At 47.7% G+C, this 20,538-nt stretch overlaps 1 protein-coding gene across 1 annotated transcript; it reads right to left on the bottom strand.

The window, feature by feature from the left end:
• Nucleotides 1-1,665: 1,665 nt before the first annotated feature.
• Nucleotides 1,666-19,502, bottom strand: LOC133759294 (putative neuroblastoma breakpoint family member 5). Its single transcript, XM_062190215.1, has 11 exons — nt 19,340-19,502; nt 17,575-17,674; nt 15,510-15,724; nt 14,445-14,493; nt 10,238-10,401; nt 9,089-9,146; nt 7,906-7,961; nt 5,742-5,796; nt 5,492-5,547; nt 2,806-3,031; nt 1,666-1,795 (listed from the first exon to the last, which is right to left on the bottom strand). The coding sequence occupies exons 1-11, from the start codon at nt 19,500-19,502 to the stop codon at nt 1,666-1,668; spliced, it is 1,272 nt and encodes a 423-aa protein (XP_062046199.1).
• Between the last annotated feature and the right edge of the window lie 1,036 nt (nt 19,503-20,538).

Below are 20,538 nucleotides of genomic sequence, written 5' to 3'. Positions count from 1 at the left end.
AAATGACATTTTTTCTATTTTTTTTCTTTTTAAAATTTTTAACAGTTTTTAAATTTTTAATTTTTTCATCTTTTTCCTTTTCAACAAAACAATTCAGTACCATTTTTCTTTTCTATTTTTACTTAAATTTTTTTTTACTTTTTAAATTTTAAATTTTTTTTTTGAATTTTTCATTTTAAAAACTTAACTAAAACAGGGAATACATATTGGGATCTGAATCAAAACTTTTGAGATCCCAGGTACACTCCAGGACACTGGAGACACTTATGGGCCTGGACAGCGATATCTTAATGAGAAGTTGTAGATTTTAGGATGCCTAAGATGTGCTGACAGGATGTCTAAGGCAGCTGTTACACTGAGAGGAGTCACACACAGGTGGAAATATAATTCCCTCACTAGGGTCCCAATTTTCATGAAAGGAAAAGAATTGTCTTTTATCACAGGCATGACAGACAGTGGAAGTAAGAATGGTAGCTGTGAGAAACAGGTCCACCACAGGGCAGCGGTGCCATTGGCTTGGTTTGTTCTTTGACCAGGAGTACCTACTAAGCAGCGGGCGTCCAGAATCTGTGAAGACTTGGTTTTCCACGAAGTGGGGGCAAGCATATGGCCCCTCCTTGTCCTGCAGCTGCCTCAGGCTGGCAGGAACACGGCCTTGCTGTTTGCTGGGGCTCTGGATGCCTTGGCCAAGGTCCTGTATCAGGAGTGTTCAGAGAGGTGTCCAGTTCCTTGATGCAGGCTCAGTCCACCTCGCCCACCTGGCCCCTCCCGGCCACACTGCTGCATTCATCACCATGAACTTGCTGTTATCACGCCCATCCACGGCCACCTCCTGGGTTGATGACTGGACCTCCGCCAGGGCTGCTGCTCACTCCCTTTTTGCTCAGGCTCTGAGGGGTCACCCTCTCCACAGGTGTTAGGAATACAGAGGAAGGAGCGCATCTTTAGGATGTACAGATCAACAGACAGCTTTCACCCACTGACCAATGCCTGGATCAGGGGACCTGGTGGGCACACAAGATGTTCTCTGCCTCCTGCGGGGATGTGGGAGGGAGCACACAGCACTGCCTGCATCGGGCGCTTGGCCAAAGAGTGAGGCTGAGTGTAAAATTGAGGAAAGCATCAGAGATCCTCAGGATGCAGACCCCGAGCCGGACACCTGGCCTGCCGCCTTCACACAGTCAGCGTTCCCATCATGGGAGACAGCAGAAGGGGGAGATGGTTGGGGTTCAAAAGGAGGAAAGAGACCCTTCCTGTCCTTTTGAGCCCCAAAGTCTCCTCCTCCTGCTGTCCTCTATGCGGAACGCTGGCTGTGTGAAGGAGAGGGCCAGCTGTCTGGGTCAGGGTCCACGTCCTGCAGAGTCCGATCCTCTCCTCTGCTCACATGCAGCCTTGTGCACAGGGTGCTGTGTCTCTGACACTGCCCACACCGAGCTCGCCCCATCCAAAGGCAGTGTGTGCCCAGGGTCCTGTGCTGTTTGCTTCCAGCTCCTCCTGACCTCAGATCTCTACAGGAGGCAGTTGGAGAGGAGCCAGGTGGTGTTCTCTCTAGAGCAGCTGTGGAGTCAGGCCTGGGTCTCCTTAGGTGTTTACTCGGATTGGAGGTGGAAGACTGTGCCCGCTCTCAGGGAAGCAGCCTAGTGGATACAAATAGCCGAGGGCACTTCATGGGGTTGAAATTGTGTTCTTGGTGTTCTGGTTGCTGTTGAAGCGGAGCTCCTGTGTTAGATGTTTTGAAGAGGTGGGGATGTTACAATCAGCAATACTGTTCTGTCCTTCCAACTGTATTTGGGATCTGAAAGAGGGAGAGAAGAAAAATGAAAGGAGAGCTGGGTCAGGTGCAGGTGAGACCTGAGCCTGCATCTGGGCCACAGTGGGGCAGAGACCAGGCAAACTCAATTCCAGTGGGGAGACTGGCTGAAGGGGGAGCCCTGGGCTGCTGAGAGAGAAGTGGCAGCCAAATGAGCAGAATCCTGCCCTGAACTCCAGCCCAGCTCTGCAGTGCTGGGGAACCAGGGCCCTTGACCTTTCCTAACCATGAGTGGGTGATGTCACCCCACTTCCTCCTGCTCTCTGTTGCCTTAGCAAAAGGATACGTTTTCTGCAGTAAGCAAAGAGAGCTGGGAGTGTAACCACAGCACATCTCCTGTCAATAGAACAGACACCAGGTTTCTCTGAAGATGATTCCACATCCAGATACACCTAGGGCCACTCTTCAGTGTGCCCAATAGCCAGACTCACACAACTCAAGGGAAACCGAATTTTTGAAAAAAGGCACCTTGTTAGTCATCCTAGAGTTTCTGCATTCTTTTATCACTTTTCGCTAAGAAGTTTTCTTTTTGAGAAAACCATGTTTGTATACAGGTCAGAGGGACGGACAAACATGGGAGAATGAGACCTAAGAATCTGCATTGGAAATTGGCCTAGGAATAACATCAGATAAAATGTGATTGTTCAATGTATATTTCTCAACCCAATAGAGGACTTGCAATCAAGTAAGTGGATGGTGAACAGCATGTTTTAGGGAGAGAAGTTCAACGTTAAACATTTTAACTTGATTATGAGAGGAGGTATCCTATTTTGTGGGTCAGGTTTCTATATGACAAGGATTTCTTCCTGTATCTCCTATTTTAAATTATTGATCCAAACAGAGAGGTTACAGTTCTATCCTATCTGAACAAACAGAAATGAGCTATAATCCGGTGCCCAGTGTATGAAGGAATAAGTACATCTAAGACACACACACACAGGATTACCTCTGCATCCTAGGCAGGAAGGCCCAGGAATCTGAATGTCAGTGCCCACATGTTGGTCTGTGGTTTGCCCTTCTTCTCCAGGCCAGGGAATTGGCAGGCCAGTTCCCATTTCCTGGGCTTCTGTTTTCCTTTGATAACATTTTCTTTTGGGGAACTCGGGACATCGCTGGGGCTGATACTCTGACTCTCACAGGTGCTGGTGATGGGATCTTTGTGAGGACCTCCCTCCAGCTGGGAACGGGTCTTCCTCTCAGGGGCAGCAACCAAACTCAGTTCTGAAATAGAACCAAGGCCATCAGGATTGGTATTCATGCTCTCTCTCTGGCAGTCAGGCCTGCACCAGAGGGACAACAAGTAAGGAAAGGGGCCCTGGACAGTCATGTCCGAAGTGGGAGATGAAATCTGCATGGACACTAAAATGTTTTCATTCGGGTTGATTTTATACATATTCACTGATAACTTATCACTAGGCAAAAGTAATAAACATGGCTCAGATGATCACAATATTCAACAAAGTTGGACTAATAAAACACACAGCTCTTAAGCTTTTAAGGCACAGAAACCACACTGGATATCTGTTGAAGGTTTGGGGGGATGGAGCAGGATCATCAAACCTGGAGGGCACTGTAATGAGAGACAAGGACAGGGGACCATTAACAGCTGGAATGGACAAATCTAGCACAAGAACACATGCATTTCATATATGCACATGCTTTGGTGAACAGACACCAAGCACATTTATTCATAGGATATATGCCTTCAGTGCATGTCATACAGATAATAATATATATATTATGTGACCATCACTTTTCTGATCAGTTGAAGTGGGAACCAATCCCAGGCAACTGAAGAATGGAGAGACAAGCTAAGGTGAAACACAAAAGTCAGGAAGAAAGCCCAGGTGGGAGGCAAGGCATTGCTTTCACCTAGCACACACATCTCCCTCCTGAGACAGTGTCTGTGCACCTGCCAACATCCTCAACTCCCAGCCCTGCCACTGGGTGTTTCTGAGACAAAGCCACACAACCATGGGTCTGTGGCAAAGACAAGTTCAAGGCCTCACTGGAACCCTGAGTGCAAAAAGCCTGTGGTGAGAGGCCAGGAACTTTCAGGCCATGGCGCACTCCTGAGCTGGAGTTCTAGCTGAGAACCTCAATGAAGTGCTGACCCTGCTCAGGGACGAAGCACACCAACGTCTTCCTAGTGGGAGGTGTTGTACAGAGCCTTTAGAAGTTCTTGTTTGCAGACCAGAAGTTTTCTACTGATATTTGAAATTCTCTCAACACAATTTGTTACAGAAGAAAAGTTTTAAGTATGAATACCAATACCAGCCACATCGCTGGCATGTCTGCTGAAAACAAGTGGACTGAGCCTACAGACAAGGGGCAGGCAAAGGAGTGGTCTATGATTGCAATGCACACAAGGTGGGGTAACCTGGGAGAGTGACCTTGTTGAGCCTCAGGATCCTCTCCCCAAGGTGGGGACAGAATCTCCACCAGGAGAGGTCCAGTGAGGCTTGCATGGATCAGGACGACACAGGGTCTAGCACAGCACAGATGCCCGTGAGAGTGGCCTTATAGCTGGGTGTGAATCGCTGTGACATGGGATGACTCTGCACATCTCTGAACCTCTGTACAGAAGAAAAGTGCATGGTCTCACCAAGAACAGGTGCCTGCTGATTTATAGCACTGGAGGGACGACTGTCATTGCCAATTCTACTGCAGAACATTGAGAAACAGGGAAGGGCATCAGGATTTCTTGATTTTCCTACAGAATGATTTGATGAGTGAAGGTGCCTCAAACCCTAAAGATTCCTCCTGAGAGAAAGTGTAAAACCTCATCGAAGCTCAGATTCAAGGAAATTGGACTTTTTCTCTGCCCCCCCCCCCAACCATGAAGCCATACTCCAGGGCTCCTACTCAACAAGAGGCACTCTGCCTGTGATGACGTGAGGGACCCCTCAGCCTCACTCAGATACTGAATAGATTCCTGTCCTGGTGCAAGATTATGGAGGCTCTACATGAGAAAAAAATGCCGAGATTAGACACTGGATTAAAACTACAGACCACATATGAGCACAAATCAGTGCTGTTAAGCAGAAGATGAAAACCACACCATGGACACAGGGTGTGGGACTGGACTGTTGTGCTTAGCACCAAGCTGCTTCAGAGAAAACAGAGAAGCTGCTGACCAAGGATACCTAGTATCAGATAACTAAGGAGACATTGTACAGACTGCCAAAGCTTTAAGCCTGAGAAGTTTGGAGGCTGCTGTTTACAATTGCAACTGTTGTTGAAATTAAGAACATCACAGTGACTTGTTAAAGAAGCCTCTCCAAGTGAGATAGTGGTGGCTCAGCATTTGCCATCATGCCTTCCCATCCTCTCCTTCCCTGTCTTGATGTCAATAGCTGCACCTTGAAAGTGGGCCTGGTGACAGCCAAGGGATTCCCCTGTTGGATGACTATGAACAAACTCCATCCAAGAGCCACATCCAGACTGAGATAAGTCCCCAGGGCCTGAGTGCACAGTGGTCTGTCTCACCCAACACAGGTGCAGCAACCCAAGACTACAGAGGCCACCTGGGAGACCAGTGGAGTGTTCCCGTTCACATGGAGCACTCACTGTCTACAACAAGAGCAGAGCAGACATGGTATTTCCCCAGTGAGGACCAGATGCTCATAGAATGGGACCAGTCAGAAGCTTCCAGAAGAAGTGCAGGAGTCAAACACGTACCGTGAGAGTCTTGTGAGACATCTTGATCTTCAATCTCTGGAATATCCCAGAAGAGACTGGAGGGAGGGAAAAGTGGGTGAGAAACATAAAGGGAACAGAAAGCCCCTTTCCAAGCTGTTCCTAAGAGGAGGCTTCCAGGAATAGCTGGGCTGAGTAATGGGCCACCCACAACTTTGTCCCTATCTGTGGAAGACTGGCTACTAATTCCCTAGTAGTCCATGCTACACTGTCTGCTCAGCTTCCGAGTTACCTGGAAGTGTATGTGAGATTTTGCTCTTGCAAATCCACTTCGTTATATTGATTTTCTGCAAACAAAATCAGAAAGATTGACCAGGTTAAGCAGGTTTTGGGTCAGATACGGGTATCCCATGGCCATTGCTACCAAGTGGACAGATTGTTCTCATGTGAGAACAGGAGACTGAGGGAAATCCTCCAGGAGGACTGAGTCGACATCAGGAGATGGGCTTGGTGAGCCATCCTGGGCAAGGGGTCCAATCTCCCTGTTCACAGTTGGATCACCATCTCAATAACCTCTCTCCAGAACCCTTAGAAGCAGCCTGCAATGGTCCTCAGGGATTCTAAGCTCACAGCCCAAGAACTTCCTAGGAGGCAAACTGCAGTTCTCAGGCTGCTTTCATTAAAGGACTCAGGCTGCTGACTGTGGAAAGGAGGTAGAACACTGGGTGAGAGATATGCATGGAGTCTGCATGCCCTGGAACTGAAACCTGTTTGATGCCACACAGAGTCTTGGCTATTCTAAGAGAGGCTCATGAATGATCTCCCTCTTGTCTATGGGAACAATACAGGCAATTCAAGAGCATGTATTTCTAGATGAACTCTTCCCTAGTCAATTCATCTTCAAATGGAAATGCCATTGAGAACATGAATGACAGAGATGCCTATATGGATGCTGTGGCCTGGACTAGCATGGATGTCAAAGGGCAGAGCTGAGGTTTGGGATTGAATAAAAAGAAAGCAAGTGGCCACAGTGATCCTCCAATGTTCCAACCAGGAGGGAGCAAACACCACCTGGGCACATGCTGCTGAGCTTGCTGAGAAATGGTCAGAACTCTGTTCAACAACAAAAAACATTAATGAATTCTAACTCCTGCTTACAGCTCAATTCACGATTTTGAGTCTACAACCACAAGTCTGTAGGTCTGGCACGTGGCAATGACTTCACTCATGCTCAGTGGGGGTAGGAGTACAAGGACAGAGCAGTCACCAGGGGCAGAGATGAAGGTTCCCTACTCTCAAAAGTGATCATTCTGTACCTAAACTGCCAACCACACTGCTCTGGCTTTATGAGCATCAGCAGCTCCTGTATGCTTGCAGTCAGATATCCCATGTCCCACTGAGCCTAGAAATGTTCATTCAGGGAACTCTGTTCTGTGAAACAGCAACCATTTTCAACAGAAATGGAGATGGGCATGCCTCACTGGGACCCTGAGTGCAAATAGCCTGAGGTGAGAGGCCAGGAACTTTCAGGCCATGGAGCACTCCTGAGCTGGAGTTCTAGCTGAGAACCTCAATGATTTTCCTACAGAATGATTTGATGAATGAAGGTGCCTCAAACCCTAAGGAATCCTCCTGAGAGAAAGTGTAAAACCTCATCGAAGCTCAGATTCAAGGAAATTGGACTTTTTTTCTGCCCTCCCCCCCTAACCATGAAGCCATACTCCAGGGCTCCTACTCGACAAGAGGCACTCTGCCTGTGATGACGTGAGGGACCCCTCAGCCTCACTCAGATACTGAATAGATTCCTGTCCTGGTACAAGGTTATGGAGGCTCTACATGAGAAAAAAATGCCGAGATTAGACACTGGATTAAAACTACAGACCACATATGAGCACAAATCAGTGCTGTTAAGCAGAAGATGGAAACCACACCATGGACACAGGGTGTGGGACTGGACTGCTGTGCTTAGCACCAAGCTGCTTCAGAGAAAACAGAGAAGCTGCTGACCAAGGATACCTAGTATCAGATAACTAAGGAGACATTGTACAGACTGCCAAAGCTTTAAGCCTGAGAAGTTTGGAGGCTGCTGTTTACAATTGCAACTGTTGTTGAAATTAAGAACATCACAGTGACTTGTTAAAGAAGCCTCTCCAAGAGAGATGGTGGTGGCTCGGCATTTGCCATCATGCCTTCCCATCCTCTCCTTCCCTGTCTTGACGTCAATAGCTGCACCTTGAAAGTGGGCCTGGTGACAGCCAAGGGATTCCCCTGTTGGATGACTATGAAAAAACTCCACCCAAGAGCCACATCCAGTGGAGTGTTCCCATTCACAACGGAGCACTCACTGTCTACAACAAGAGCAGAGCAGACAGGCTGTTTCTCCAGTGAGGACTAGGTGTTCCTAGAATGGGACCAGACAGAAGCTTCTGGAAGAAGTGCAGGAGTCAAACACGTACCGTGAGAGTCTTGTGAGACATCTTGATCTTCAATCTCTGGAATCTCTCTGATGAGACTGGAGGGAGGGAAAGGTGGGTGAGAAACATAAAGGGAACAGAAAGCCCCTTTCCAAGCTGTTCCTAAGAGGAGGCCTTCCAGAAGAGGCTGGGCTGAGCAATGGGCCACCCACAACTTTGTCCCTATCTGGGGAAGACTGGCTACTAACGGTGCAGACAAGATGCAATGTCTTCCATTTGAGGAGGCTCCTTGCTGAACCAGCTGGAGTAGATGAACTGAACGTTAACACAGGGCATATTTTATGTGAGGAAATTTGAAGTGTTCATATGAAGCACATGGCAAACAGAAAGCAAGGTAAAAGAGAAACCCCACTGCCTTCTCTGAGAATGGTACATGTGTAGATATATAATATTTACACACGAATGAACTACAGCCAAATATTAAGTGTTATTAAATCTATGTGTGATGTAGACTTCTGTATGCTTATTTGTACTGCTTGAAGTCAATGTAAAGTAAACAGGCAAACAGAGCTCTCATCTTCTTGGAGAAATATTATTAGGTTGAGGTGATAGGTGAGTAGCAGAGATATTGAAAGGGCATGGAGACAGAAGCAGAGAGAAACAGAGGATTTCCTCTGTGATGAGGTCATTAGGAAGTCAGGCTGGAGAAATGACTCTCAGTTCGTCCACTAGTACCCATGAGTATTTGGAAAACAAAAACTGGCTTCAACAGATTTATGTAAATTACATGCAGAGTCAACGTATTCACGTTTTGGGATACTGGAGACTATCACGGATTTAGCTATCAGTCTTATTCTCAGTGGTGAGGCACTAGTATATGTCAGGAGGTTTCTCGTGATTAATGGGGTGCAGCGAAGCTCATGAGAACAGGAGACCTGTGAGCTGCACCCTGCCCTTCACTGCATGCAAGAGAGGCAATGATGGCAAGGAATCCCTGGAGAGGCTCCTTCATGGAGTCAGCCTACTGCAGGTCACTACATGGAAAAGGTAGGGAGCAGTGGAAACCCAGACTAGTACCCTAACGATGGCAGACAGCAGTACTGACGGGGTACCGCAGGGTTGGCTCAATGGATGGGAGATGCACAGTGGCACTGCTCTTCTTCTCTGGACCTGGAGTCTGCCCGTGTCAGCACTAAGCTCACTGCCCAGGGTTCCTAAGACTCACCTGGAGTGTGACAGGGCTTGTGCTTCCTCTTGCACTTCATCATTGTCATTTTCCTTTTCTGCAAATGAATTCAAATAGGCACAGTCATCTAGGATGATCCCCTCAAAGCCTGTACAATGTGTTGCCCAGTGCTAGCACTGCACACCAGTATCCTCAGTGTCACTGCCGACTCCTCACATAGGAATTGTCGAGAGGGCTGAGGTCATTTCTGAGAACTAGCTTGTTCATTTTTCTTGACACATGAGGTAAACCTCCCTATTCCTCCAGTCATCACACCAATAATCGCTGACCTGATTCCCTAGACAAATGAAACATAAATTTTCCCAAGTGTGGGTGCTGCGGCATAGCAGGTAAAGCTGCTGCCTTTAACCCTAGGATACCATATCAATGCCGGTTCAAGTCCTGGCTGCTCTACTTCTGATCCAGATCCCTCTAATGCACCTGGGAATGCAGAACAAGATGGTCCAGTACTTGGGCCCTGCACCCACTTAGGAGACCTGGAGGAAACTCCTAGTTCCTCCCTGGGCCTGGTCCACCGATGCCATTGTGGCCATGTGGGGAGCAGACCAGAGTATGCAAGAGTTGCCTCTCTCTCTCTCTCTCTCTCTCTCTCTCTCTCTCTCTCTCTCTCCCTGTTTCTCTCTCTAATTCTGCCTTTCATAAGATAAAATCAAATCTAAAATAATATTCTCTGGAGATGCTTGGTTCCTAGTATGATTCCTTTCCATGAGAGGAAGTGCAGTCCCCATGGTTCTCAATCAAGCTATCTTGGTAGTTTGTGGTTTACCATATTTTGTACATTGAGGATAAGATAAAAGGTGGAACAGGTGAATTTTCAGTTCTGGGGATCAGAGTGAATGTGTGCAGCACAAGAGAAAACTTGGCTACTCATGGAATCTCTAAGCACAGGTCTCAGACGTGCAGCCTGGGGACACACTACTAAAGGAATGGCAGAACATACTGTACGTGTGGTAGGTGAAATGATGCCAACTTTGAAGGGACAGACAACGTGGTTGGGTTCAATGAAACAGGGGGAGCATCTTGACTGCAATGGAGATGAGCATGCTGCTGGCTCTGACAGGAAACAATGTCACATGACAGGGACAGGGAATGACTCCTGTGATCAACACCTCACAGTGGGGGACTCACCATCTGCATCTGGAAGAGAGAGCACGTCCTGATGCTCCAGGGGGCACCAGCTGCTCCACGTGGAATGGTCAAGCTCAGAAACGACCAGAGAAATCGAAGAAGTGAGGTAGCACTCATCCAGCGAATCTTCTGTGTCTTCCCGCTCTTGCTCCTCTGGGAGCTCCCTGCTGAGATGGGAGGGCAGAGACACTGAAGACACACACACAGGTACAGAAGTGACTTTGTCATCAGACTACAGGTTAAAATATGTGAGGGATTCTCAAAGGGGGAATATAGAGGGAAACAATACAAAAGGGAACGTTATGAACAGAGCCATTTCATCATTGGCTGAATGTTCCAAATGGCTCTAGTCACCAGTTTCTCCAGCATTTCGATTCCCTAGTAGTCCAAGCTACACTGTCTACTCGGCTTCCCAGTTACCTGGAAGTGTAGGTGACATCTTGCTCTTGTACCTGCACTTCGTGATATAGATTTTCTGCAAACAAATTCAGAGAGATTGGCCAGGTTAAGCAGGTTTTGTGTCAGATATGGTATCCAATGGCCACTACTACCAAGGGGACAGATTGTTCTCGTGTGAGAACAGGATACTGTGATATAAATCCTCCAGGAGGTCTAAGTCGACATCAGGAGATGTTCTGGTGAGCCACCCTGGGCAAGGGGTCCAATCTCCCTGTTCCCAGTTGGATCACCATCTCAATGACCGAGGCCATGTGGGGAGCGGACCAGAGTATGCAAGAGTTACCTCTCTCTCTCTCTCTCCCTGTTTTTCTCCCTAATTCTGCCTTTCTTTTCTTTCTTTCTTTTTTTGACAGGCAGAGTGGACAGTGAGAGAGAGAGAGACAGAGAGAAAGGTCTTCCTTGTGCCATTGGTTCACCCTGCAATGTCCGCCGTGGCCGGCACACTGCGACCGGCACATTGCGCTGAACTGATACCAGGAGCCAGGTGCTTATCCTGGTCTCCCATGGGGTGCAGGGCCCAAGGACTTGGGCCACCCTCCTCTGCACTCCCGGGTCACAGCAGAGAGCTGGCCTGGAAGAGGGGCAACTTGGACAGAATCCGGCACCCCGACCGGGAGAAGAACGCAGTGTGCTGGCACTGCAAGGTGGAGGATTAGCCTATTGAGCCACGGCGCTGGGTAATTCTGCCTTACATAAGATAAACTCAAATCTAAAATAATATTCTCTGGAGATGCTTGGTTTCTAGTGTGATTCCTTTCTATGAGAGGAGGTGCAGTCCCATTGGTTCTCAATCAAGCTATCTTGGTAGTTTGTGGTTTACCATATTTTGTACATTGAGGATAAGATAAAAGGTGGAACAGGTGAATTTTCAGTTCTGGGGATCAGAGTGAATGTGTGCAGCACAAGAGAAAACTTGGCTACTCATGGAATCTCTAAGCACAAGTCTCAGACTTGCAGCCTGGGGACACACTACTAAAGGAATGGCAGAACATTCTGTACGTGTGGTAGGTGAAATGATGCCAACTTTGAAGGGACAGACAACGTGGTTGGGTTCAAGGAAACAGGGGGAGCATCTTGACTGCAATGGAGTCGAGCATGCTGCTGGCTCTGACAGGAAACAATGTCACATGACAGGGACGGGGAATGACTCCTGTGATCATCATTGCAGGGGGCAGAGGGGTCTGCTTCATTATGAACGGGTGGCAGAGACAAGCATGAGATGTGCTGCTTAGGTTGGTGTGCATCTGTCACATTCTTCTGGCAATGACTGAGCACTGCAACCTGAGTGACAAAGCCACACGAGGAATGGGAAGACAGCAAGGCTGGATGGGCCAACCACACCTGTGCAACAGACTGGTTGAAAAAGAAAGGATGATGAGAATGTCCCAGACCCGCCCATGTCCAGGAGCCCTCTCAGTCAGGTGGGAGTGATGAGGGCAAGGAGAGTGCGGGCTCCTTGGCCAGCAGAGGGGGTTGTATCACCTCACAGTGGGGGACTCACCATCTGCATCTGGAACAGAGAGCACATCCTGATGCTCCAGGGGGCACCAGCTGCTCCACGTGGAATGGTCAGGCTCAGAAACGACCAGAGAAATTGAGGGAGTGAGGTAGCACTCATCCAGCGGGTCGTCTGGGTCTTCCTGCTCTTGCTCCTCTGGGAGCTCCCTGCTGAGATGGGAGGGCAGAGACACTGAAGACACACACACAGGTACAGAAGTGACTTTGTCATCAGACTACAGGTTAAAATATGTGAGGGATTCTCAAAGGGGGAATATAGAGGGAAACAATACAAAAGGGAACGTTATGAACAGAGCCATTTCATCATTGGCTGAATGTTCCAAATGGCTCTAGTCACCAGTTTCTCCAGCATTTCGATTCCCTAGTAGTCCATGCTACACTGTCTACTCGGCTTCCCAGTTACCTGGAAGTGTAGGTGACATCTTGCTCTTGTACCTGCACTTCGTGATATAGATTTTCTGCAAACAAATTCAGAGAGATTGACCAGGTTAAGCAGGTTTTGTGTCAGATATGGTATCCAATGGCCACTACTACCAAGGGGACAGATTGTTCTCGTGTGAGAACAGGATACTGTGATATAAATCCTCCAGGAGGACTAAGTCGACATCAGGAGATGTTCCAGTGAGCCACCCTGGGCAAGGGGTCCAATCTCCCTTTTCACAGTTGGATCACCATCTCAATGACCGTGGCCATGTGGGGAGCAGACTAGAGTATGCAAGATTAACCTCTCTCTCTCTCCCTGTTTTTCTCCCTAATTCTGCCTTTCTTTTCTTTTCTTCTTTCTTGACAGGCAGAGTGGACAGTGAGAGAGAGAGAGACAGGGAGAAAGGTCTTCCTTGTGCCGTTGGTTCACCCTCCAATGTCCTCCGTGGCCGGCACCCTGCGACTGGCACATTGCGCTGATCTGATACCACTGATATCACTGCAGGTGACAGCAGGCATTATTTCTAAGTTAGAGTGTCTGAAAGGCACTTCCTACACAGGGCCTCTGTATGTTCCCATAGGCTAGGGTGCAGTGAGACAAACAACATCTGAGGAGAGGGAAACTCCTTGACTTCCTGAAATCTATGTTCAGTGCCACAACCTGGACCCTGATTGAAACCAACTTGTGTCTGCAGGGCCTGTGCTCAAAAGTGACCCTCATCAACCCAAGAGCCATTGTGTGCAAAGAATGGAGAGGCTACCTGGGAGAATGGTGACAGGTTCTTCTTTCTTGTGTGAACAAGCGTGTTCCCCATCTACACCTAGCACACCGTGGGTGTCCTCAGCATCACGAGAGATTTGCCCAGTGCCCTCAGTCAGGTAGGAGTCACTCGGCATGTGGTCAACAGCACCAGTGATAGATGTTTCCTGCTGTGAACTTTGTGGGGTTTCCATTTCATTTACTTCCAAGAGCTCCCTGAGAATCCAGGTGGGATAAGGATGACAGATTAAACCAAGAAGGAAGAGACACCAGGGAGTTGGCTGGTTTGGATGAGGTGCATAAGGTATTGGGCCTAGACAGCATAGAGGCGGTTCCCTCCACTCTGGACTCCGTGTGGCTGCCTAGGGGGAGAGGGCCTGGGCAGAGATCAGACTCTGATCATCATGGTCAATGAACAGCAGCTAATGACAAAGCAGCCTCCACTGTCACTGCATGCTACAGTCACAGCACAAGCACACGTTGACAGCCGCCGGCCTGACACCCTGTGCTCAGCTTGAGTTGTTGCAGTGTCCTGCAGCCATGTGATCAAGGTTCTAGGGACTTGGCAGATTCTAGAGATGTGCTACCTTCTGGGCTTTCTCTTAACCAAGTCACAGGATAGCAAACATGGTTTTGTAGAGGTGCTTTTCTGCAGCTGAACTTGGCTGGATTCTTCCTAACTGCTCCCTTTGCACCTTGCCTCTTTGCTAGTTTTCTCTGATGAGAACTTCAACTAACCCTATAGAGAGCAGATGCGCATCTTCCTCTGCTTTTCCAGAAAGCAGAGAACAGGGGTTCCCTTTGTGTGCAGGCAACACCTAAGGCTGTGAGTTCATGATGGATCCTATCAGCAACTAGGACCAGGACAACAGACAACCACTTTAACAGGGGGATTTCCTAGTTGGCATGGAAGAACTCAGCACAATCTGCAGTTGTGTTTATGTGTGTGTCTCAACTCCATGACTGTCTCAGCCCTTTTTTTGTTATTTAGGAGACCCTGTGCTTCCTTCATCCATTTGTTGCCAACTCTTAATCATTCACTATTACCTGTCAGCAACAGGTCCTTGTGCTGGTGTTTCCTCCTCTTCAATATTTTCTGTAAACAAATTCAGAAATGTCCAATCAGATATTATCACCTCCCCCCACTCCAATCAAGGTGGCCTCTGTGTGCATATGAATATCTACATATGGGCCACTAGTAGACAAAAACTTCAAATGTTCTGTGTTTAAAGAAACGCCTTGCCATTTTCTTGTGGTCCATCAGGCTTTGTGTCTCTGTACTTGGAGATCAGAATCATGGCAGAGTCTGCCTGAAATTAGGCCACCATCCTTTGCTCCCATATCACTGGAAGCTTCTCAAGCTTCCCTGGGACTTCTGCCTGTTATCCCTCATCCTGCCACTAGTCGCAGGGTTCTATGTTCCCATGGGTCTCACAGAGAACCTCCATCTGTCTTGAAGAAGCAAAGAACCCAACTTCCATCCCTCCTTCACAGGCCCTCCAAGGTTTCTCTGGCTGTATCATTAGAGGAAATTCTCTCTGTGCTATGAGTTCCCTTCTCAGCAGCTTTCCTCACTTAAGTTCTACTAACTCTAGTGCCTGGTCTGACACTCTCGGAGAGAGGAGGGCCTTTGTCCTATTGGGAAACATACAAGCAACAGCCACCTTTGATGGTTACATCTGCTCCGTACCCAATTTTTTGGTCCATTTAGTGAATGAGGAGAGAGAAATCCCAGATGGAGAAAGCAATCCCCTGTCTACACCTTGAAAACCACACTGAGCACAGAGCTGGAGACTTCCATTTTTACTTAGCTCGGTGACTTTGTTCAGCCTAACAGTGGCCTCACTTCACAAGGTCTTTCTGGTCTTGATATGAGGATGGACAGTGCCTGTTGCCACAAAGGCCAACCACAATCAGGAAGGGAGGAGACCTTTGGGATACTGCAAGCTTGAAAGATTTATCTGCCCCTATCTGTTTTTCCCAAGCAGTGCTGACCTTCTCATGGCACACATGTTCAGCACCAAGAAATGCTGAGGCAAATGCCCATGGCAGAGAGATGAATGCATCTGAACCCTCGAGGCTTTCTCAAATGACAGCCTGTGCCCAGCTTACCTGCTCCAAGCAGGTCCTCAAGGCACGCTGACAGCCGGACAGCCTCAGTGAGTAGTCGTCGGAAGCCCTGCCCCTTGCAGGTCTCAGGGTCATGCACGGTGAGCACGTCCTTCAGGTACTGCTGCAAGATGTGGGCTAGATTTCTCCCCCTTTGGACCTTGGGACGTAACTGGGAAAGTTCTTGGTCCTGATCTTCAAGGATACCACGGCAATGCCTAAGGTGCAAGAGTGGAGAAGGTTCTAGATGGGAAGGGATGAGTGTTAAGTTCTCTGTGTTTCAACAGATTTTCATAACAATGCCTTATAGAACCCTCCACCAGCATCACCACTCAGGCTTGGAGAAATACCTGTGCCAAAAAGAGCAAGGGACAAAACAAGGCCTTGCTCCCACTTTTAGAGAAAGATCTCGTCACAATTCCTGAGATTCCATTCGGGTCATGTTCTATCAACAGTGCAAAGATTCTTCCTTCCTCGCCTTCATAAAGGTGCTAATTCAGTTCCTCCTTCCAGCCACAGGCATTTCCATGAAGGAAGACACATAGTGTACAGTGCAGGGACTGGGAATCATGGTGCATGCAGGGGTTACATGGAAAGAAACAAGAATGAAGGTCTGGCAGGGCCAAGCTAAGCATCAGTCTTCTATATCAGGAGATGATGGTGACTAAGGGTCAATGAGGATTGATTGCAAGATGACCAAACAGAGGAGCCCAGCATCCCCTCCACCTCCCCTGAGAAGGCCCAATGCAGCTCCATCTCAAGGTAAGTGCCCACAGAAAAGCACCTCCACACTAAGGGATCCCTGAGAACATGGGAGGAACAGAGAACAGGCATAGCACCACCTACAGAGGACCAAAGCTAACTGGTGACTGGATTCCCAGAAACACAGCCACGGGGATTTCCTGTTGCAGAAGAGAGAGTCAACAGGAGGGCCCCATGGGAGCCCATCCACCTGGACACCTTCCTTACAGACTCTCCGCACTTGCAGCTCTGAATTCAGATTCCTCTGCTCCCTCCTTGTTTCATAACATCTGAGACACGGGGCTTTGCTCTAACTCTCTGCCCTTGTTTGGCACAGGCTGCCTCAGTTTTTGATTTGGGCTGACAACTAGTGAAACACACCCCCACCTGCCTGCCCTACACAGAGAGCCTTACCTGAGCAGCTCAGCACCTGGGCTGCTTTGGCAGGGGCTGTCCACGTGTAGCTTCTTGGTCAACATGGACTCCATACTGTCTTTTTTTTTATTATCTATTCATACCATTTTATTTGAGGAATAAACAGTAATTGAGGAGGGAAAAATGTATTTTCATTTTAATTTCTCCTAAAGGGAGAATTTTTTCAAAGTATCTATTCACTTTCACTTTCATTATAAAATTGATTTTTACCATTTCTTTTTAAAAATTCATTCATTTACTTTAAGGAATATACATTTCATAAGACAACTTTAGGAATATAGTTATTCTTTTCCCTACACCCAAGGTAACACCCACACTGCCAGCCCAGCTCCTCTTATCTCTCTACTTCTCAATCTCACTCTCCATTAAGATGCATTTTCAATAAACTTTGTACACAGAAGTCCAACTCTATATTAAGTAATGATTTCAACAATTTGCACACACACCCACACAAGAATAAAAACTGTTTGAGAAATGTTTCACTGTAACTCTCTTACTACAACTCATTGAGGACAGAGGTCCTGCATGGGGAGTCAGTGCACAGTGACTCGTGCTGTTAATTTAATAAATAGCACTCCTCTGTATGTTGTCAGGAACCACACAAGGCTCAGGACATGAGCTGATTAGGCTACAGAAGCAATTTGAAAACTCTGTCTGTATTTAGACAAGTCCATCAGCAAAGTGGAAGTTCTCTCCTCCCTTAGAGAAAAGTGCATCCTCCTTTGATGGCCACTTCTTGTCTGGGTTCCCCAGTGATCCTACATGGAGAACATTGTCTGCCACAGTGCCTTGGCTTTCCATGCCTGAGATGCCTCAGTTCTCCCTTCTGAGCTGCCCCACTGGAGACACCCATACACCTCCCCACCTGCCTGCCCCACACAGAGACCCTTACCTGAGCAGCTCTGGGACTGTGGGCTTCTCTGCCAGCGCCTCCTCAGTGTGGAGCTTCTTGGTCAGTATGGACTCAATGATGTTTTTAAACTTCTCACAATCTGGGGAAAGACAGACACACAGAACTAAGGGAGGTGCTTTTGTAGTCAGTGACTGCTGGAGAGCAAAAGAACTGCAGGGCCAGGCTCCAGATTGGGGGTTTCACATCTGTATTTCATCACCTCACTACATAGCATCTGATATTTCCTATTTTTAAAAGATTTATTTATTTATTTGAAAGGCAGAGTTACAGAGAGACATAGGCAGAGAGAGAGAGAGAGACTCCATCACCTGGTTCACTCCCCAAATGGCTGCAAGGTTGGAGCTGCACCAATCTGAAGCCAGGAACCAAGGCTGTTTCTAGGTCTCCCATGTGGATGCAGGGGCCTAAGCATGTGAGTTATCTTCTACTGCTTTTTTAGGCCATAGCAGAGAGCTGGATTGGTAGTGGACCAGCCAGAATCCAACTAGTACCCATATGGGATGCCAGCACTGCAGGCAGCAGCTTTACCTGCTAACCCACAGCGCTGGCCCTGCTATTTCCCAATAAAATGAGAAAAAAAAAGGACTTCAAAGATAGAGAAAGTGACTTGACAAGGTGATTGCACCAGTGTTTACAGAATCAGAATTCCCAACCCCTGAGCTCAGACTGAAACATCAGCCACTGGACTCAGCAAGCCTTGTAGCCTCTCAGGTCAAACACGAACCTGGGGCATGACGTTGTCACTCTGTATGTTTGGGAGCTTGATAAGTACTGTTTCCTTGCATTGGGAAAGATTTCAAGTGTTTGTTATTTCAGACTTAAAGGACCATCTTTCAAGGAACTGTGTAGAATACAATGTATAACAAAGCAAGACCCTGAGGCAATATGGCCCCATAAAAGTATAGTTCCTGCTAAATTAGAAACAGTACAACAAGGGCCTCATGGATTCTGTTGATCCTGAGCAAGGACCCATCCTTGGAGTTGTATAGGAAAGAAGGAGCGCATTTGGTTGGGACAATCTACAGAGGCAGGAATTATGATAGCACCTATGAATGGAAGAGAAATCAAGGTTACAGAGAAGGTGGGCAATGAGGGGGCACCCAGGCGAGTGGCCCTGATTCCCCACCCTACACCCTGTGCTTGTTCCCACTCCCAGGTCTCAGGCACCGTCTTCCTCTTCTGGAAGAAGAACTTGTGCTCCAGGAGCAGGACTTTTTCTCCCAGTGGGAAGGCCGTGTCATGAGGGTGTTCCCATGGATACCAGAGTTCCAGTGCACAGGAGACTCTCTGTCTCTCTGGAAGCACATCCTGCTCACTCTGAACACACGTCCACTTCTGGACCTAGGACAGTGCTTTGCCAATGGGAACTCAACGGAATCTTGAATTGAGTGAAATGCGTTAGTCCCAGAAATGAGGCCCACAGTGACGGTATAAGGCTGCAGGAGCTGACACAGACAGGATGATCACAAACAGGCACTCAATATGGTGGAGCCTGACCCTGAGGACAACAGGCAGCTCTATGCCTCATCAGGAATCCATGACAGATTCAGCACTCCTGTCACCCTACACCTCACTGCTAACTTGGAAAACTTGGGAAACCCTGTGTGTCAGCTTGGGCGTGTGGATAGGAGGAAATTAAGTTCAGCAAAAAAGAAGACAAAAATCAAGTAGTGTGGCCATTTAGTTCCTCAGGAGAAGATACAGGACAATCATCACTGTGGTGAAATGACCCAAGAGAACTTACTGTATTTTTTCAGCTCCTTGGCCAGGGCAAAGTTTGTGGCCTCAGCTATGAGAAACTTCTCCTTGAGCTCCCAGTAGTCCTGTTGGCTCTTTGCCAGCTGGGATCGCAATTGCTGGCACTCGAGGTCCACAGGATCTGATGCAGGGCTGTGGGATCCTGCCATGCTGATGGTGTGTCACAGCAGGACAACAGGGACTGGGGAGAGGAAACCCAAACAGAGGAGAGGTTCAAACAAATGACATCCAACAGTTTCAGGTAGGCTTGAGGGGTGACAATAACTGTCAAGCTTCACTTACTGATGTGAAACACCTGATCCACAGCCAGACAACACTGGGAAGTTCTTCACTGGACAAACAAGGATAAAACTGCCAAAGCCTAGATTGAAGGCACTGCCTGTAGCTCAGTCTCTGCTAGCACTGGCTGTTGTGTGGCAGCTAACGGTCTGCCGTTGCCATCGCAGAATTAGAAGGTGGAGAGCATCACGGAATCTTTGGAACTCTGCCTTCCAGGGGCCTAAGCTAGGTTGAGGCACAAGACCCCCACTGGTGGGGACAACCTACCCATCTGCCAGTCTCATAGTTATAGATCCTGCGCTGACACCACAGATCGTGTCCCCAAATCACCTAAACATGTATCGCTCGTATAGTCATGTATGTGTATGAAAATGCCAAGGCAGAAAATGTGTCCCAACAAGCCTTCCTTTCTCAGGGCTGTTAGGAAGTCACCCCACCTGCTGTTCAAGATTTCACAAGGCTTTTCTACCTGTTTGAAATGTTGAATTTTATGTTTCCATGATTAATGGGTCATTTCATTTTTCGGAATGAAATTTTGAGAGCTCTTTTAGTTCTCTGAAAAGAATTGTTATATATGGTATGTAATTTCAAAATGTTTTCTCCCTATGTTGTCCTGTCTATTCATCTTCTTATCAATGACTTTGAACAGGAAATTTGAACATATTGGGACATTTATAAATTTATTCTTTTATTATGTATAGTTTGGGCATAATACCTAAAAAAATGTAATCTAATTCAAGTTGAACGACTTTGTACTGTTTTTTCTTCTAAGAGCTTGAAATTGGCACAAGCGTTTGGCACAGCAGTTAAGATGCCTCCTGGGGTGCCCACACCTGGATCAGAGTGCCTGGGACCGAGTCCTTGCTGTGTTCCCCTCTCCAGCTTCCTGGTAGTGCACACACTGTG

The sequence above is a fragment of the Lepus europaeus genome, chromosome 5 (genome assembly GCF_033115175.1).
Source record: "Lepus europaeus isolate LE1 chromosome 5, mLepTim1.pri, whole genome shotgun sequence".
Classification (NCBI taxonomy): Eukaryota; Metazoa; Chordata; class Mammalia; order Lagomorpha; family Leporidae; genus Lepus; species Lepus europaeus.
The sequence above is the reverse complement of the archived record's forward strand: the minus strand, read 5'-3'. Positions and strand labels throughout refer to the sequence as shown.

Bases quoted from the DNA above. Each gene is read 5' to 3' on its own strand.
- LOC133759294 (XM_062190215.1), bottom strand. From the start codon at position 19,502: ATGGCAGGATCCCACAGCCCTGCATCAGATCCTGTGGACCTCGAGTGC. The intron at 10,402-14,444 runs GTAATAGTGAAT...CCATCTCAGCAG, and splicing joins CAAGGACCTGTTGCTGACAG to GGAGCTCCCAGAGGAGCAAG. The intron at 9,147-10,237 runs GTGAGTCCCCCA...ATTCATTTGCAG, and splicing joins CTCTCTTCCAGATGCAGATG to AAAAGGAAAATGACAATGAT.